The 16,532-nt window shown below is 38.8% G+C and overlaps 1 protein-coding gene across 1 annotated transcript; it reads left to right on the top strand.

Moving 5' to 3' along the window:
* Positions 1-5,027: 5,027 nt before the first annotated feature.
* On the top strand, positions 5,028-15,972 carry LOC137201462 (SEC14-like protein 1). Its single transcript, XM_067616541.1, has 16 exons — positions 5,028-5,185; positions 5,535-5,623; positions 8,137-8,286; positions 8,576-8,707; positions 9,504-9,632; positions 9,817-10,036; positions 10,572-10,681; positions 10,959-11,148; positions 11,581-11,669; positions 11,767-11,837; positions 11,947-12,118; positions 12,721-12,855; positions 13,210-13,344; positions 14,375-14,626; positions 14,778-14,956; positions 15,227-15,972. The coding sequence occupies exons 2-16, from the start codon at positions 5,561-5,563 to the stop codon at positions 15,330-15,332; spliced, it is 2,133 nt and encodes a 710-aa protein (XP_067472642.1). The 5' UTR covers positions 5,028-5,185; positions 5,535-5,560; the 3' UTR covers positions 15,333-15,972.
* The last annotated feature ends 560 nt before the right edge of the window (positions 15,973-16,532 follow it).

Below are 16,532 nucleotides of genomic sequence, written 5' to 3'. Positions count from 1 at the left end.
CATGCTGCTTTCTGCAAGACAGAAATATAACCTAACCTGTAAAAAAAAAATTAATACTCTGCACACTCAGAAGTATATGCTATCTTAATGAAGTCTAGATGAGGGGCAGTTGTCAGAGGCTTCTTTTCGCTGTGTAAATGAACATGTCAGTATATTAATTTTGGGCTGATACAACTCTACACCAAGTCTGGTCCTAATTAGGACATGACAATGATCTATTTTTACCAGTCAAGCTCAAAAATTCACATCATGTTGGTTTGTTTTTCTTTCCTTACCAACCAGAATGCTTTAAGATTAGATCCATGAGTGCGCTCAACCAAAAGCACAGCACTAATACACAGGGTTAGTGTGTGGGGGTGGAAGAGACCAGGGAAGGGAATAATTTCGCTCTTAAAAACCCAGCAGAATATCTCAGCCATTGCATTTATATTGCACCAGTTGAATTAAATAGTTACACGATTTCTTCCCACTTCAATAAAATACCCAATAACAAAAAATCCCTGAGGTTCAGATGGCTCTTACAGGAAAAAATGCATGTAAAACCATCAGAGCAGATTCTGTGCATGTGCAGGTCCATGTGTTATCTGCTGTCGTGTTCACATCACACTCTTTTATACTGTATTATTGCTATATTTGGTGGTGTACAAAGCTTCTTATACTGCTACACTTTTTTTCTGAGCCATCACTTAATGTGTATGTACTGGCCAGATGCTTTGATTTTCTTTTTTGTTTTGCTTTGTTTTGACCCTTATTCTATGATAGGCCCCAGTGTCTTACTCTACATGGCACTTCAGAGACATTCTGGAGGTGCTCTGAATTTAAATGTTAATCTGACATTGGCCAGTCTGGTGGAGCTGCAGGCTGTGCTTACGGGTGAAGCCTAAGAGAAGATGCTTTAGTCTGGTGTTCTTTATGTACCATGAGGACTGACAGACATGAAGTTTAAGGAATATCCTGGTATGATGTTCATGTGTTCTCACCAGCATCTTTTCTTAAACCTTCCACTTACTTATAAAATGCTTATGTATATATATATGTATATGTATATGTAATTATATGAGTTATTTTATCCATTTAATTCCCTGTTTGTTTGTTTTTTTCATCTTCCAATGGTTGGTTATGGACTGAGGACCTCAAGTGGACAGTAAATGAACAACACCCCCATCTGAGAGAAGTGTGAAAAAAACAGTTGAACTGACAGATTTCTCATAATGTACCATGTTAATGGTGTTTACCCAGCATGACATTACTGCCACTGCTATCCTATCTAACCTACAACCTTCCAACTCAAATAAAAGAAAATCCCTCTGAGGACCTGGCAGCGGTTGAATCACTAATAAACTGCCCACACTCACTCCTTGTAGTTTGACCTTTATGCCGTCACACTAAGTGTGTGATGTTTCATCCGACCAGCTGGCAAACCTTCAGATCAACTGTCCATTACAGTGGATAAAAGAGTTTTCATTAGGGAATGTGTGTTTCTGACTTTGTAGATATTTGCATGGAGGATTAATGAATTCATTTTTAGTTCATTTTTTTATTTGAGTAAATATTCCAATTTGATAATAGCACAAAAAATAATCCAAACTAGAAAACAAAAATAGAAAAGTGAGCCGATGGAGGGTTGCACCCATTAAACCTCTTGTGAAACCTTTTCAAGCAGTCAGAGCGGAATCGCCACTTTGAAGTCTAATTGCCTGCAGCTTTCACTTGTTATTCAATACATTTAATCTCAGACATCACAAACTTTTACATCGTGCATCCGGTTGACAGATTACTTAAATACCCTCTTATCATGACAAACAAAATGTGTGCAATCTGCCGTGCAATGCCAGCAATAAAAAATGTGTTCACTTGTCAACAAGAAGTGAAGACTAATGAAGTATAACTTAGAAATACTGCTATTCACTTGCCTCATACCTTCGAGGAATATTGGAATAAGCGAGTAGCAATGTGTTCTTTGTCTTGGTCTGCCTCTCTTGGTTAACTTTGCACTAATGTGTTGATCTGCATCATGAGCTGTGATGCAGATCAACACACAATCCTCTAGACTACTTTCTCCTATTCTTTTCAAAATAAATACACACACACACACACACTTCAATGAGGATTTTTTTCAGGGTGTTGAAAGTTGCATGAATAGGTCAGGGGGGTACCTTAACTGAATTTAAAATGATCTAATTCATGCTGCTAAACCCTGAGGCTTCTGGATAAATTCGGTGTTGGTCTGAAATTCATGAATCATCTCAGATTCCTCAAAGCTCAGTCGATTATTCCTTTTTTTCTGAAATGGCCTCCATTTTAATTTAAATGGACTTCTTCCCCGAGGTGCCTTCCCCTGGAGAAACAGAGAAGGAAAACAGCAAAGTTTCAGGAGCTGTACAGCCACAAGTAAGCTCATCTGCATTTTACTCATTCGTTTGCATTACACTGGAAACACTGGAAGCACTGGAAACACTGGAAACACTGGAAACAGCAACAATGTGTCTAGATTTTTGGTTAATATTTGTGCCTATTTGCTTTGTAATGATCACTAACTGGAGGTCATAGTCTTTATATTTATGAGTCACTGCTTGTAATATTGGTAATGTAAGAATTTCATTTAACAGCGCCTACTCTCTGTTCTCATTATTCTTTTATTACTGTAGCTGAACAGCTGATGAAAAGAGGTTTATTTATGCTCTGAATTACCGATGCATGAATAAAAGCTATATAGCTGCATAATCTCCATGAGATTTATTGGTATTGAGGTTTCAGCTCTTAACAGTGTCTGAGGTGTGTGAAGTCAATGTGAAATCTGGGCAGTGTTCAGGAGAGAAATATCCAATATGCTTTAGTCATTATTAGAGTTAATTAGACAGGAGAGCCAAGAGGATTCTAAAAAAAAGGAGCTGAGAGAGGTGATGAGCTGAGCTAAGAGAAAACTTCAGCATTCACCTTTTTCTTTTGCAGTTTGCATCAGCTGGACTACTATTACCACAAACAACGGAGAATGTAGGTGATTAATTAAATCGGGGGAATAGATGAGTCCTTGTGTTTGTTATAGCCTTCGACTAGGCGGCGCAGGATATGTCAGGATATGAATTTCAAAGTAATCTCTTTTGTCATATTAGAGCCAAGGATGCTTTGTATGGCCCTTGATCATAATTAGAGTATAACTGGAGATGACACTCAAACCTAAATGCCCTCAGAGAAAACAACCAAAAACACCCACTCAGGAAAAAAAGGAAGAAATCTTGAGAATGGCCTGTAGAAAAAGATCAGCCTTGACATACAGTGTATGTCATTGGAATTGACAATGTGTTCGTCAGGTGTTTTTTGTGACTGTATATTTTTTTAAAAAAAGGTAAACTGTTCAAGATAACACAGAAAAGCAATATGGTTTATTGCCGTAACTGACAAAGTAAAGCCTGGCTGAGAGAAAGAACCCAAATCTTGCATCTTTTCTAGTATTTTGTGAGACAGACCAGAGCGATTGTGCATTTGCAGAAAGGTGGCACAGATTTACCCGAAACTGTGTGGGGGACAGTTGCTGAGAACAGCTTGCTTCATGGTAACATGAGGCTGAGGCTGATTAGGAAAAAGAGCTTATCTGAACTCCACTTCCCCCTCCCAGGATGTCCCCCACTGGACTCCGGTACCTTTTTGTAGGCTGCCAGATCAGTAGCTTTGAATTTCCCCCCCAGATGCTGCTTCAGGAGTCTCAATGCAGGGCCAGCTGCATCTTACTGGAACAGCTAATGTGAGGCAGTAAAAAGACAGCAAAAACCTCTACTAAATAATGTTGCATGTTATTGTCAGTCACTGTAAGAGATAACTATGAAAAGGACAGAACTACATAGTGATTTGTGATAGGTTTGCAGGATGAATTCTTAACCTGTAGATGCACAATTGACTGGGTTGTTTTTGTGATTAACATATTTCAGCATGTCATATTCCAGGTTTTCCTACATACTTTATATTTAAAATTATAAATCAATATTACAATGGGGCTGTAGGTTGCAAAGATCTATCTAAGGATTAAGAAACTTAGCAGTGACAAAGCTATGATACTATGCACCCACAGTAGATTACACAGTAGATGACCCAGAATTTAATGTAGGTGAAAACTGAACATCAAAAAGCAACATGAGGCCATTATATTGTGGCCTTACCATCAACAAGGTGAAGAGTAGGAGTCAGGTTTGGTGTATTTTGCAGGGTCGAAGCTGAAGAAATGTTAATCTAATTACTAAAAACTAATTAATCTAAGTTTTAAATCACAAACATGAATTACATGAGTCTTAAGTCAGCAACTAATTAATGGAGTTACTTAATGATAGTATCGGTTTAAATCTTGATTGTCCATCATTCTCTTTAAGAATGCAATTAATAGTGAATTATAAGTTTAAGATTGTAAATTATAGTTTTTAATTTGGATAATAGCCTATGTCAAATTTAAACCTAGAAATCACAGGTACACTTCAAGTGTGTGCTGTGCTGCACTAATCAGTTTGTAAATGAAAACACGTGTAACTATGTGTAATTGATGTAATTATGATCATATTAATCATAATATAAGTGTTTTAAGGAAAGAATATTTATTTCTTATGTGGTCCTTGGACTCATATTTGGGATACTGGTGTTTAGATCAGGACAGGGACTGTATATGTGTGGGTATAAATAATCTTTTGTCTAACAGCGTTTTGGGTTTGGGCTTCCTTAAAGTGAGAAAAATGAGAGTGAATAAGGCCAACAATTTTCTTTATGGAATTTTTATGATGAACTCTCTTCAACGATTTCTCACTTCTGTCACATCTGGCACAGCGCCCCCCTCTGTCAATCCTGACCTCAAATTATCAGTCTGCTGTGAATATAACTTTTTTTAAATTAATATTGGAGGCTAACTGAGGTTAACACATTGGTTAGAAATGTGACAAAGCAGTGTTTAGCCCTTACCGATAACGCGGCTTTCTATTACGGAGCTGCAAAGTTTGACACACAGGCTTCCTGTTTGTCTGAAAGAGGCGGAGTTAACAGTCACACGGCTGCACACTGACAAACGTAGTAAGCTGTTTTTCGTTTTACAGTTTACAATGCGGAGAACTATATTTTCTTCTCTCAGCTGACAGTGTGGATAACATTGAGATAGTTGGAGAGCTACATTGACGCAACATAAATCCACCATTCAGGATTCAAAACCGCTGTAAGTCAAGTTTGTCTCTTTTTTTTTTCGCTGTTCAGGCCCTGTACAGTGTGTCAAAGTACCGTATGTACCTTCACAGTTTTAACAATAACAAACTCTGGATACTTTACATAATTTAAGGATGCCGGTTAACTTCTTATGCAGACTACAGTTTAACACAAACAGGCAATTTAACTCAACATAATCATATATTTGCTCTTTTTGTCCCTATCTGACCCTTTGGTCAACTGATACAAAGTGAACTTTTTATGGCATGGGAACACTACAATTAGCTGTGTAAAGTGCTGTCATACTTTTTAAACTTCTTATCTTGCTGTGACATGATGTTGTATCTGTGGTTATTTAACAGAGGTTGCTGGTAAATGAGCTGCAACCATGGTGCAGGAATACCAGTCTCCTGTCCGGGTCTACAAGCATCCATTTGAGTTAATAATGGCGGTGAGTAGTGTGGTTGTATTGAATGATCCATGTAAAGTGTCTGTCACCTCTCAACTCATGTGACATAAAAGACATAAGACATAAGTGGATATGAGTCTCATTAGTCTGCAGGCTCTTACATAACTAAATTGGGGATTTGTGTGTGTCTGATCTATTCTAGCCAGTGGAGCTTTCACCCCTGCACTCCTTAAACATACTCTACTTTTGCTTTAATTGAAAACTGAATGTTAAATCTAAAATATAAAAATAATATAAAAATTCATATAAATGCGGAGTTTTCACTTGAGGGTTCATTTCTGGCATTTTACAGGAGACCAGACACTTTCATAAAACTGCTAATTGTCTCCAGCGTTGCCTGTCTGCCTCTGAGGGTCACCTGTATCATTCCTGAAATACATTTACCTGCAATAAATGTTGTGTAATGACTGAGCAGACAGAATATACTGTACACCCTATCTCCCCATCTCTCATGCAGTGGTAATTGTTCAGCCTTCAGTAATCTACAGCAGGCTGCTGCTTATTAAACGTTGCATCTAAAGCACCTTGCACATGAAAGGGTTTTTTTTTTCTTTTTCATTTTTATTCAATGGCAGACTGACCTTTTTATATTGTTTACCTCCACAACAGGTCTAGATGTTGGATTAATATGCATAAAGTATTGTTAAAGACAGACACATTGAAGCATCTGTTCTATTTTATTCCTGTGAACAATTGACACAATACAGATGACGGAACACTGAGATAAGCAGAAATCACAATGAAGTTGGACAGCAACATTTTTTTCCAGCTATATTACTGTAATTGTTGATAGATTTTGATGTTAGTCCCACCAAATCCAAGGCCTGCTTTTTATACCAGCCAAATTGCAGCAGCGTTCAACAGTCCATAACAGGAAATCCACTGTAATAGCAACAAAGATCCCAAATTCCAAACATGTTTTACCATATGAGGTGCAAACCTTGCTGTCCTTGAGTGGAACATATCTTTGTAATTACTTTCTTCACCTTCAACCTGCAACTGAATGCTTTAAATTTGTGTAGGAACAGGAAGTCATTGTGAAGCAGTATGACAGGTTAGTATGGCAAGAGTAAAATACTGTAGATGTGCATTACCATGACAATCTGTTTTCACCCAGTTTAACAGTATCTTGCTGTTGATTCTCATTCTGTGCAGTTATATATTAAGCCAAAGGCTTATGCAATATCCTCAGAGTGGGGTAAAGACCGTGATGCTGCAGTGACACTTTGCTCTGCAGGCTATAACTGCACTGTGTGGTGACTCAGTCACCACTCAGTCCAAGTTAACACCTACATAAGCTTCGTTTGATACTTTTCCATGAAAGTCCTCTTGCGTCAGTACAGGTAATTGAAAATGGTCTAAATAAAATAAGCCTTTTGTGAAAAGATTTAGGTCTCGATTTCATAAAGGAGAGAATCCAGTGAATAGTCTACCACCTCCACTGCTCACATTTGTCTCCGTGCTTTCTCATTAGTCCCCTGACTGATCATGCCACTGACAGTTATTCTTATAGCTCTGAGGGGAATAATTAGGACAGAGATTTCCGTTTGTCTGCAATCAGTGAAACATGTTGTTTGTTTTTGTTCCACAACACCAGTCAATGATGCTTATTTACCAAGGAATCCTCTCTCATTAATAATTTCATCTTATTGATTAGACTGCTCATATGCTGTGTTGTATTAGTACTGTACAAGCAGAATATGTGTGTGTGTGTGCATGTGTGTGAATTTGAAGAGGAACAACTGTTGCTGTTTTTGACTTGTTCCATTTCACTGCATGTCAATGCTTGTGGTCTATTTTTTATTGCCAGTACAGTCGGTTTAGCTCTACAAACATTTAAAATCTTTTGAGCCACAGGCAACAGGACATCTGGGTATCAGGGTATCCCAGAGTGTTAGTAATGGTTTTCTACTCCACTGTGAACTAATCAATTGTTATTCTAAACCATTAAACAGGCAGCTCTCCATATTACCTTCTGTTATTTGTCAATAGTTTCTCAGCAAAAACTGCACTGCTGCTAGTTACCCAGACTGAGGACTTAAAGGTCAGTGCTTTGATGCACACAGCATAAGGTCCGATATTTAGCATATCCGGGAGCTGCCTAACAGCGATTCAATCAATATTGACAGGTGAGGCCTGGTGAATTGGCTTGAACAGATGGTCATACAGTAAGCTGTTGGCAGTAAAATGCAAAGCCGTCACGCTTGTAAAAAAGCTGCTGCAGCTGCAGGCTGTTGCTGTGCAGAACCCATAACATTTTAATATAATTTTAATATTTTTTAATATAATTTGTTAAAGCCATTAAAAATTAAATGCATCCTAGCCTGACAAGGAAATCATGTTCCTTTTAGGGCAAATACAAGTGCAACTGTCATTCAAATCAGCAAAGGAAATCAAATGTCTTAAAGAACTCAACATACTGTAATTAACACTAGTGAATCTATAATCATCTATGGGTAATTTTCTTTGAAATGTGATTTATTTATCTCTCTCAGGCCTATGTGAGGAGGTTCCCGAAGAGCCCCTTGATCCCAGTGTTTGTAGACAGCGAGATCATCAGTGAGAGCCAAAGTGAAGATGAATCTACACTGGTAACTGAGAGGCGCTGTACGATCGAAGTTGATGCCCCACGACTTCTTAAACGGGTACCTTTCCTCTGACCTTTTACTGATCAAAGCCAATGAAACAATCATAACAGTGTCTATAATCAGATATAATGCTTCCTTTGGAAGAACCAAAATATGATTTTTTTTGTCAAGGCTATTTCAATGAATGGTCATTTTTAAGTTGGTATTTTGTGGCATTGTCCCATTAGAATGCATGTACACAAATGGACAAAACAGCAGAATGCAAAACACCCGCACAAATTATGACATCAGAAGTGTTGTATTTCCTGGTGTAAACCATTTGAATTTTGTGTTTTTCTGCATGTAGATGGCTGGTGTAGACTACCTGTACTTCATCCAGAAGAACACTCTGAATCGCAGAGACAGGACGCTTCACATTGAGGTCCGCAACGAGACCTTTTCCAGCAGAGTCATTGTACACGAGTGCTGCAACTACACGGTGAGCTTCATAGTCAAACAAGATAATCGGGTGCTTGGGAGGAGAGTTTTATTTCTTTGTTGTTATTTGTTTTATTGTTTTTGGATAATGATTTTACAAGTGCTGTTTAGGTGGAACAGAGCCCTACATAAAGGTAATACAGTATATGCTGACACAGCAAGCAGCAAGTTAGAAGTCATAGTCGAATACATGTCCTTACTGCTGCATGTGTAAAAATCCGGCTTTTCTATTCACTGCAGGAATGTAATTTCATTCATTTTCATCATCCTCTTACAGTGTGCCAAATACACTAATCACTTGTGTCAGCAGGTGGAGTCATTGTAATACCCACCCCACTAAATTCTCTTGATTTTCCACAACATATCCCCCACCAGTTATATCATTTCTGCTGTATGTGATAAACCTGTCACTTAAAAATTAACCTAAGGACACCCCCAGACATGCTTTAAGACATTCAAAAATAATCTGCTTTGATTAATAATTTGTGTCCGATATGTTTTTTCAAAAAAAAAAAAAAATTACCTTGTTTAAAAACTCTTAAAAGGACCTTCTTCCTGATTCATAAATCCAGAATCTATGAATTTACAAATATTGTTCATTTGAAAAGTTTAACTCCTGGACACCAGATGTCTCCTACTGTAATTCACTTATAACTACACTGCAAGTGTATGTGCACTGGAGGCTTCAAATTTTGTATTGTATTTTATTGCTGATTTTGTGCTTTTTGTGACATAAAAAATAACATGCTGAGTTTGAATTTTCAGCATCTATCACACATTTTTGTCCTCCTACGTAGGTTCATCCAGAAAATGAGAACTGGACATGCTTCGAACAGACAGCTAGTCTGGACATTAAGTCCTTTTTTGGCTTTGAGAGCTCAGCGGAGAAGATAGCGATGAAACAGTATGCTAGTAGCATTAAAAAGGTTTGTATCTTTGAACTTACTGTTAACGATATGAAGCTTTGTTGACGCACATGCCTACAATATATGTGTTCTATAATCTGTTGTGTTGTTTTGTTGATAAATTGAATTAATCCATGCTGGCCTCAAATACTGTGATCTAAACAGTCACATTAACCCAAAGTCTCATCTTCTTCCTATGTTTTAGGGTAAAGAAATTGTTGAGTACTACCTCAGAGAGCTGGAGGAGGAGGGAATAACTTACATACCTCCTTGGACACCCCCTGTTGTCTCTCACACTGCTGCTGCCAGGCTCCAGCTGCCACCGGCCTCTAGTACCAGAGTCATCCCTGTCAACAGTGCCAAGGATGGGCTGTCCAATAAAGACACTGTCGGCCCCACAGAGCTAGTGGCTGGTTCCCCTGATGGTCAGTGTTTACTCACTAGTCACAATAAACTACAGAATAGCAGCCAACACACAACACAAAAGTGCAGTGTATGAATGCAAAAGATGTGTGTAATGTGAACTATCCTTTTGTATTAACTGGTTCACAGTACAAACGTTTAGTGAAAGGACTGAGATAGTTATGATAACAGCAAAATTATTCTTGATTCGATAGCATTTTAAAAGCTGAATATGCTGTATGCTTGTACCTGTAAATTAAAAAGACCACAACAATTTTTACAACAGGATTAATAGCACCTCTATTCCTGTGTTACTAAACCATGCTCTGATGTGTTGCTAAAACCAATAGTGTCAAAAAGAACGGCAGCAAACAGGCCCAAGCAAGCAGAAACATTTTAAGCCAAATTAGCTCACAAAACAGTGCCAACTAGCTGCATTATGTACATGTTGTCTGGTAGGTCACAGCTAATTTCATTATTTTCACTCAGGTGCACACAGTGTCTAATGTCTCCATGTGATGCATGCAATATGTGCTAACTTTGTGTTTTGGCCTGTAGACAAGTTGGATGCTGATTACATCAGACGTTACCTAGGTGATTTAACGCCTCTGCAGGAGAGCTGTCTTATTCGACTGCGCCAGTGGCTCCAGGAAACCCACAAGGGCAAGGTCACTTATACATTGTTATAATTATATACATATATACATTGTTTGAATACGGAGCTGTTTGTGCAGTTATGTAAAATGCACATTTATTTATTTTCTACACACTCACACAACCTATACTGTTTAGCTTTTGCTTCCACATTTAAATAATTGTACTAACAAGCATGCATTGGCTAATAGGCCGCCTTGTAATGTTTGGCTGGTTTGCACCAATTAAAAAATGAATTTATTGGTAACTTAAAAACATTTTCGTCGTGACCTCCTGCCTGTTGTGGTACAGATTCCAAAGGATCAGCACGTGCTGCGCTTCCTGAGGGCCAGAGACTTTAACATCGACAAAGCCAGGGAGCTCTTGTGCCAGTCACTTACCTGGAGGAAGCAACATCAGGTGGATTTCCTGTTAGACTCCTGGGACCGTCCCCAGCTACTTCAGGACTATTACACTGGAGGCTGGCACCACCATGACAGAGGTATTGCTTGAATAATACAGCCAACTGTACGTTATCCTGACTCCATCTGCCTGTCATTTTAGTTTCCTGGTTACTATTATTGTTTTAAGGTTTGTCTACAGTGAAAGTACTCTTATCAGTCCCTGTGAAAGATAAAGAGGAAAAAATATTTAGTCTTCTGTATTTATATAGTCCACACAGGTTGAAATGGCCTGTTAATTATTGACTGTGAAGTCTGAGCACCATCTGTTGTAGCTCCCATGTTTGAAAATGAGTCATTGGTTTTAACAGCTCAGCTGATGCACCAGGTTGAACACAGGAAGTGCCCTTTGAATGTTCACATGCTAAATGAATGGTAAACACCAGTTTTAATTAGACATAAAGATGATGCTGATTTAGCTGTTGTTATATAATCTGTGAATTGGTCTATGTCTTTGTGTGAAATGTGTTTAGATGGCCGTCCTCTGTATATCTTGCGTCTGGGTCAAATGGACATTAAGGGTTTGGTACGAGCCTTGGGAGAGGAGGTGCTACTGAGACAGGTGACTTGAATATATCCATGAGATTTATGCATTAACATACACATAAACATATTTAAGATATCTTAAATTGCATTAATGCTTGATGACTGTGATCCAGGTTCTGTCCATCAACGAGGAGGGACTGAGGCGTTGTGAGGAAAACACTAGAGTCTTTGGTCGACCCATTAGGTGCCTTAATATTCTTTCTTTCATCAGTGCCTCCTTGATTAATGGCTGATCAGGTGTACACATGTTTGTGTATATAGTCATGTAATGCCTGTGTTATTGTGCCGGTCAGTTGTTGGACTTGCCTGGTGGATCTGGAGGGTCTTACTATGCGTCACCTGTGGAGACCAGGAGTTAAGGCTCTGCTGAGAATCATTGAGGTGATAGAGGCCAACTACCCAGAGACTCTGGGTCGCCTGCTCATCCTGAGGGCACCCAGAGTTTTTCCAGTGATCTGGACCCTGGTGAGAATAAATATCTGCAGTTACATTTGATGTGACTTTCACTAATCATCTGATTATGGTAGAATGCATGATGTTGTAAAGTGCATCATGCTGATATTGCACTTAGTTGGTGAATCAATTGCGAATATGAGCAAATGATAAACAGATGAAAGAGAGGAAGAGCATAACAAACTAATATTGACAAATGAAGATAATTATAGCCCTGTAATATGAAAAAAACTCAGTGTCCCTTGGGAGACATTTTGTCATTGCTATAGAAATATGCAATAGTTAATATTGTAGTAATAGTATTCATCAAAGAAATAAAGATAAATCAAGCACACAAATATATTACAATAAACCAAAACAATAACAGTAATGAAAGTAGTACACATCACATTTGTGGATTTGAACCAGAGCTGTTTTAGTTGCTATATGAAGATGTGTTAAACTCAAAGTAGGAAATAAATTTGTTGGGAACTATTTATACACAAATGGAATAGAAAATATATCATATTTAATATTATTATTCATAATATTCATATGAATAATGGATTGATTTTGACAGCGAACCTGCTGCTGTGTTCATGTTTTCTGATGAGTGCTTGGACTCTTGTTTCCAGGTCAGCCCCTTGATTGATGAAAACACCCGTAAGAAGTTCCTTGTTTATGCTGGAAATGACTACCAGGGTCCAGGAGGCTTGGTGGACTACATAGACAGAGAGATCATCCCTGACTTCTTGGGAGGGGAAACCATGGTGAAGTTTATTCTTTGGCATAATGACCTGCAAATGTGCATTTCATTGCCCACGCAGACACAGTGAAATAATGTGCACCATGCCATTTGCTCCTGATTTAATTTAGAGAATAAAAATGTGTTATTGGCTGTTCCTACTAATTTTGGTACAGTACAAGTACGTGAACAGTTCACACACACATTAACAAAAATATAGACAAATTATATAACTCTAAGTGCTTTGTGTTATGATGTAAAACTCCTGTCTACATAAGAGCAGACACATTTATACATATTAACATACATTGATGTGAGTTGTCTCTTTTTGTCATTGTTTGAGTTTTATGTTTTTTTCCCCTCTGCCCTCCTCACACAGTGTGACATCCCTGAGGGAGGTATGGTCCCCAAATCTCTATACAGGACAGCGGAGGAGCTGGAGAGTGAGGAAAACAGGCTGTTGACTGACTCCATCTATAAGAGTGCCAGTATCTTCAAGGGAGCTCCATATGAGGTACAGCCTGGGCTTTTATAGCCGCACCCGGATCAAATTAACAAATGAGGCAACAAAGAATGAGACTACCAGAGCAAGTGGGCATTTTTATGTCTCCACACCGGTGGCCTTGGCCAGAGGCAGTATGTTTTTAGCAGGTTGTCTGCCCATCCGTCCCATTCTCTTGAATGCGATATAACTCGGGAACACCTTGAGGGAATTTTTTCAAATTTGGCACAAACATCCACTTGGACTCAAGGATGAACTGATTAGATTTTGATGGTTAAAGGTCAAGGTCACTGTGACCTCACAAAACTCGTTTTTGGCCATAACTCAACAATTCACATGTTAATTATGACAAAGTTTTACACAAATGTCTAATAGGAAAAAATGGTGAAGTGATGACATTTTATATAAAAAGGTCAAAGGTCAACTTCACTGTAACATCATAATGTTCTGTAAAAGCACTTTTCTGGTCATTATTCAATGCCATAACTGGGGAGAACAGAAGGGGAGATTGTGACCATATTTCACATTTGATTGGATACTGAATTGGTGACACTAATTTTGGGTGACTAGATTGAAACTGTGGTGACTGTATAGATCTTCTGTGCTGCAGGGTTGAAGATGTGGGTGAAGCGTCCATGTTTTAGAATTTTGTTGCTTCTTCGCAGCAACATCCATATCTGAAGCTTTGTCTACTGTCATGGCTACAATTTTGTGTTCTATCAGAAGCAGCTTTACTGGCCAAGCATGTGAGCACACATACAAGGAAAATACACTTAATACCTTTTATTAAATTCCTTCAAAGTCTTCACTAGAAATATTATATGAGTCTGGACAGACATGGATGTAAACTACAACTTGACTGGTTGGTGGAAGCATACAACCGTGAGGTGGTATTTCTAGTTTATATTATATTCTGTGGATTAGGGTGCCACCAGCTGGAACAAATCTACACTGCACGCTTGCAGCAAAAGAGATAAACCATGTGATTAATGGCCTGCTGTCTACTGTTTTGTGTTCCCAATCTCTTTACATCCTGCTACAGATGCTGATCCAGATCACAGAGGCCTCTTCCGTCATCACCTGGGACTTTGATGTGTCTAAAGGCGATGTGATCTTCAACATCTACCATTCCAAGAGGCCCCCTCAGCCTCCGAAGAAAGACACTCTTGGAGCCCATGGCATCACGTCCTTAGGAACCGTCAACGCCCAGCTGATAGACAAGAGCTGGGTGCTGGGCCAGGACTACAGCTTGGTGGAGAAGGCCCTCACCTGCAGGGAGGGGGAGAGTGTACAGGTGAGAAGCAGGCTGAGATGTAAAGAGTGTATTCTCAAGCTATCTGCACTCTTTTTTTTTCTTTTTTTTTAAAAGCATTTTCAGCTAAACTGTTGGTCCTCAAAGCAGTCAGACCTCAAACTGATCCTGCAGATTTCCTCTGTTCAAACAGGGCTCCCACATAACACGCTGGCCGGGCTTCTACATTCTCCAGTGGCGCTTCCACAGCTCCCCAGCCTGCTCTGCCTCCAGCCTGCCTCGCGTAGATGATGTGCTGGCCTCTCTGCAGGTCTCTTCCCACAAGTGTAAAATCATGTACTACACAGAGGTGCTGGCCTCCCATGACTTCAGGTCAGTTTATTTATTTGACTGAGCCTTTTCTCTGGTCGTGTCATGTTTTCTTTATACTGCACTGAAGCTGTCTTTCACACAGGCTGCACTGCTCTAGTGTGGGTTTGTAACATTTCTGGAATATTTCTGGAAATGATGTTCCCTTGACTTTTATAGCGTTTGACACATGTGTACTTTTTATGGAGCATGAAAGGCTTGTACAATAATTTATTGGGCAGAATCATGACTGAGAATTAACATTTATTTTCTGTCTTTCTTTGTTATTTCCAGGGGATCCATGACCAGTCTGGAGTCCAGTCATAGTGGTTTCTCCCAGCTCAGTGCTGCCACTACTTCCTCTAGCCAATCACACGCCAGCTCCACCATATCAAGGTAGCATCTGCTCAGCAGGTGTCCAAAGGCAAGAATGACCTTAAATGTACTGACATCTGCCTCTGACTGTGCCTTATGCCTTCAAAAAGAGGGTTTTTAATTAGAATTTGATCTGACGTTTGAAGGTGAGAGAAGTATTATGGAATTTTTTTTTTTTCATTTTAGTAGATCAGTCAAGTTTCATTGATTTTTCAATGTGTCTTGGGAATTATGTACCTGATGTAGCATTTATTGTGACTGTGATGACTGACGTTATTTTGTATTAGTATAATAGTAGTGTACAATTTTTTTCAAATGCAAATGTTCATTGCAAATGTGAAATATCTGATTTGTAGTTAGATGACATTCAGGAGGACATCTGCTATGATTCTTATGGATGAATAAATGAAAAAGGAGAAACCTTACAAACAGCAGTTTTTACATTAAATTAAATAGTGAGAGTGAAAGTAGAAACCATGTGTACAATGCACAGATACTATCCCTGAAGTTGCTTCCATTGTCCACAAGATGTCACTGTACTCTGTAATAGAAACTGCTCACAACTAATCTGCAGTGGATTTAGTACATCATGTATCACTCATACTGGTCTTCCTCAGAAATCCAAAGGAGAATTGCTTGAATAAAGAATTTATTACACAAATTAATATGGACGTAATCTCCAGAGTGTGCCTTTGTGCTGAATTTTGAGAAAAAAGTGACTACAGTAGCAGTGCTATAGTGGAGTAGTAATTTTGAATGATTGCGGAGATCGGGTAGTCATCATTTTTACTACAATAGGTGAGATGTAAGGAGTGAAATCTCTTTTGAAATATGCAATATACCCTCTAGATTTCATGTAATGTTGTTTTTGGGCTTGTTAGGCATAGCTGCTGAGTTTTCTGAGGCAGCTAATTTGAATGCAATATAGCGCAGCCCCTTGTGATCTGGCACAGGGCCAGGCAGACAACTGATTTACATAAAACTTTAATTTCCATAAACTTATCAGATGCTTCCAGCGAAAGCTTAATTGAATTTCCCTGTGTTTTTTTTTTCTTGGTTTGAAAACTTGTGTCATGTTGCTGCTTATCCGAACACAATAAGAAGTGAGGTGGATTGAGTTTTTCTGAGGGTCTGATTAAACAGGAGCCTAACTTCCTGCCGGTGTGTCTCTTAGAAAAAGGAAGTGCATTGACTTTGCCAGCAGCTTATTTACTAATGTACTCTG

This window comes from Thunnus thynnus, chromosome 17, assembly GCF_963924715.1.
Source record: "Thunnus thynnus chromosome 17, fThuThy2.1, whole genome shotgun sequence".
Lineage (NCBI taxonomy): Eukaryota > Metazoa > Chordata > Actinopteri > Scombriformes > Scombridae > Thunnus > Thunnus thynnus.
Note: the sequence above shows the minus strand (reverse complement) of the source record. Positions and strands in the feature narration are given on the sequence as shown.

What these genes read in the sequence shown, in the direction of transcription:
- LOC137201462 (XM_067616541.1), top strand. Translation starts at nt 5,561, where the DNA reads ATGGTGCAGGAATACCAGTCTCCTGTCCGGGTCTACAAGCATCCATTT. An exon ending in CTGGCACCACCATGACAGAG is followed by an intron (nt 11,149 to 11,580) that starts GTATTGCTTGAA and finishes AAATGTGTTTAG; the next exon opens with ATGGCCGTCCTCTGTATATC. An exon ending in GTCTTTGGTCGACCCATTAG is followed by an intron (nt 11,838 to 11,946) that starts GTGCCTTAATAT and finishes TGTGCCGGTCAG; the next exon opens with TTGTTGGACTTGCCTGGTGG.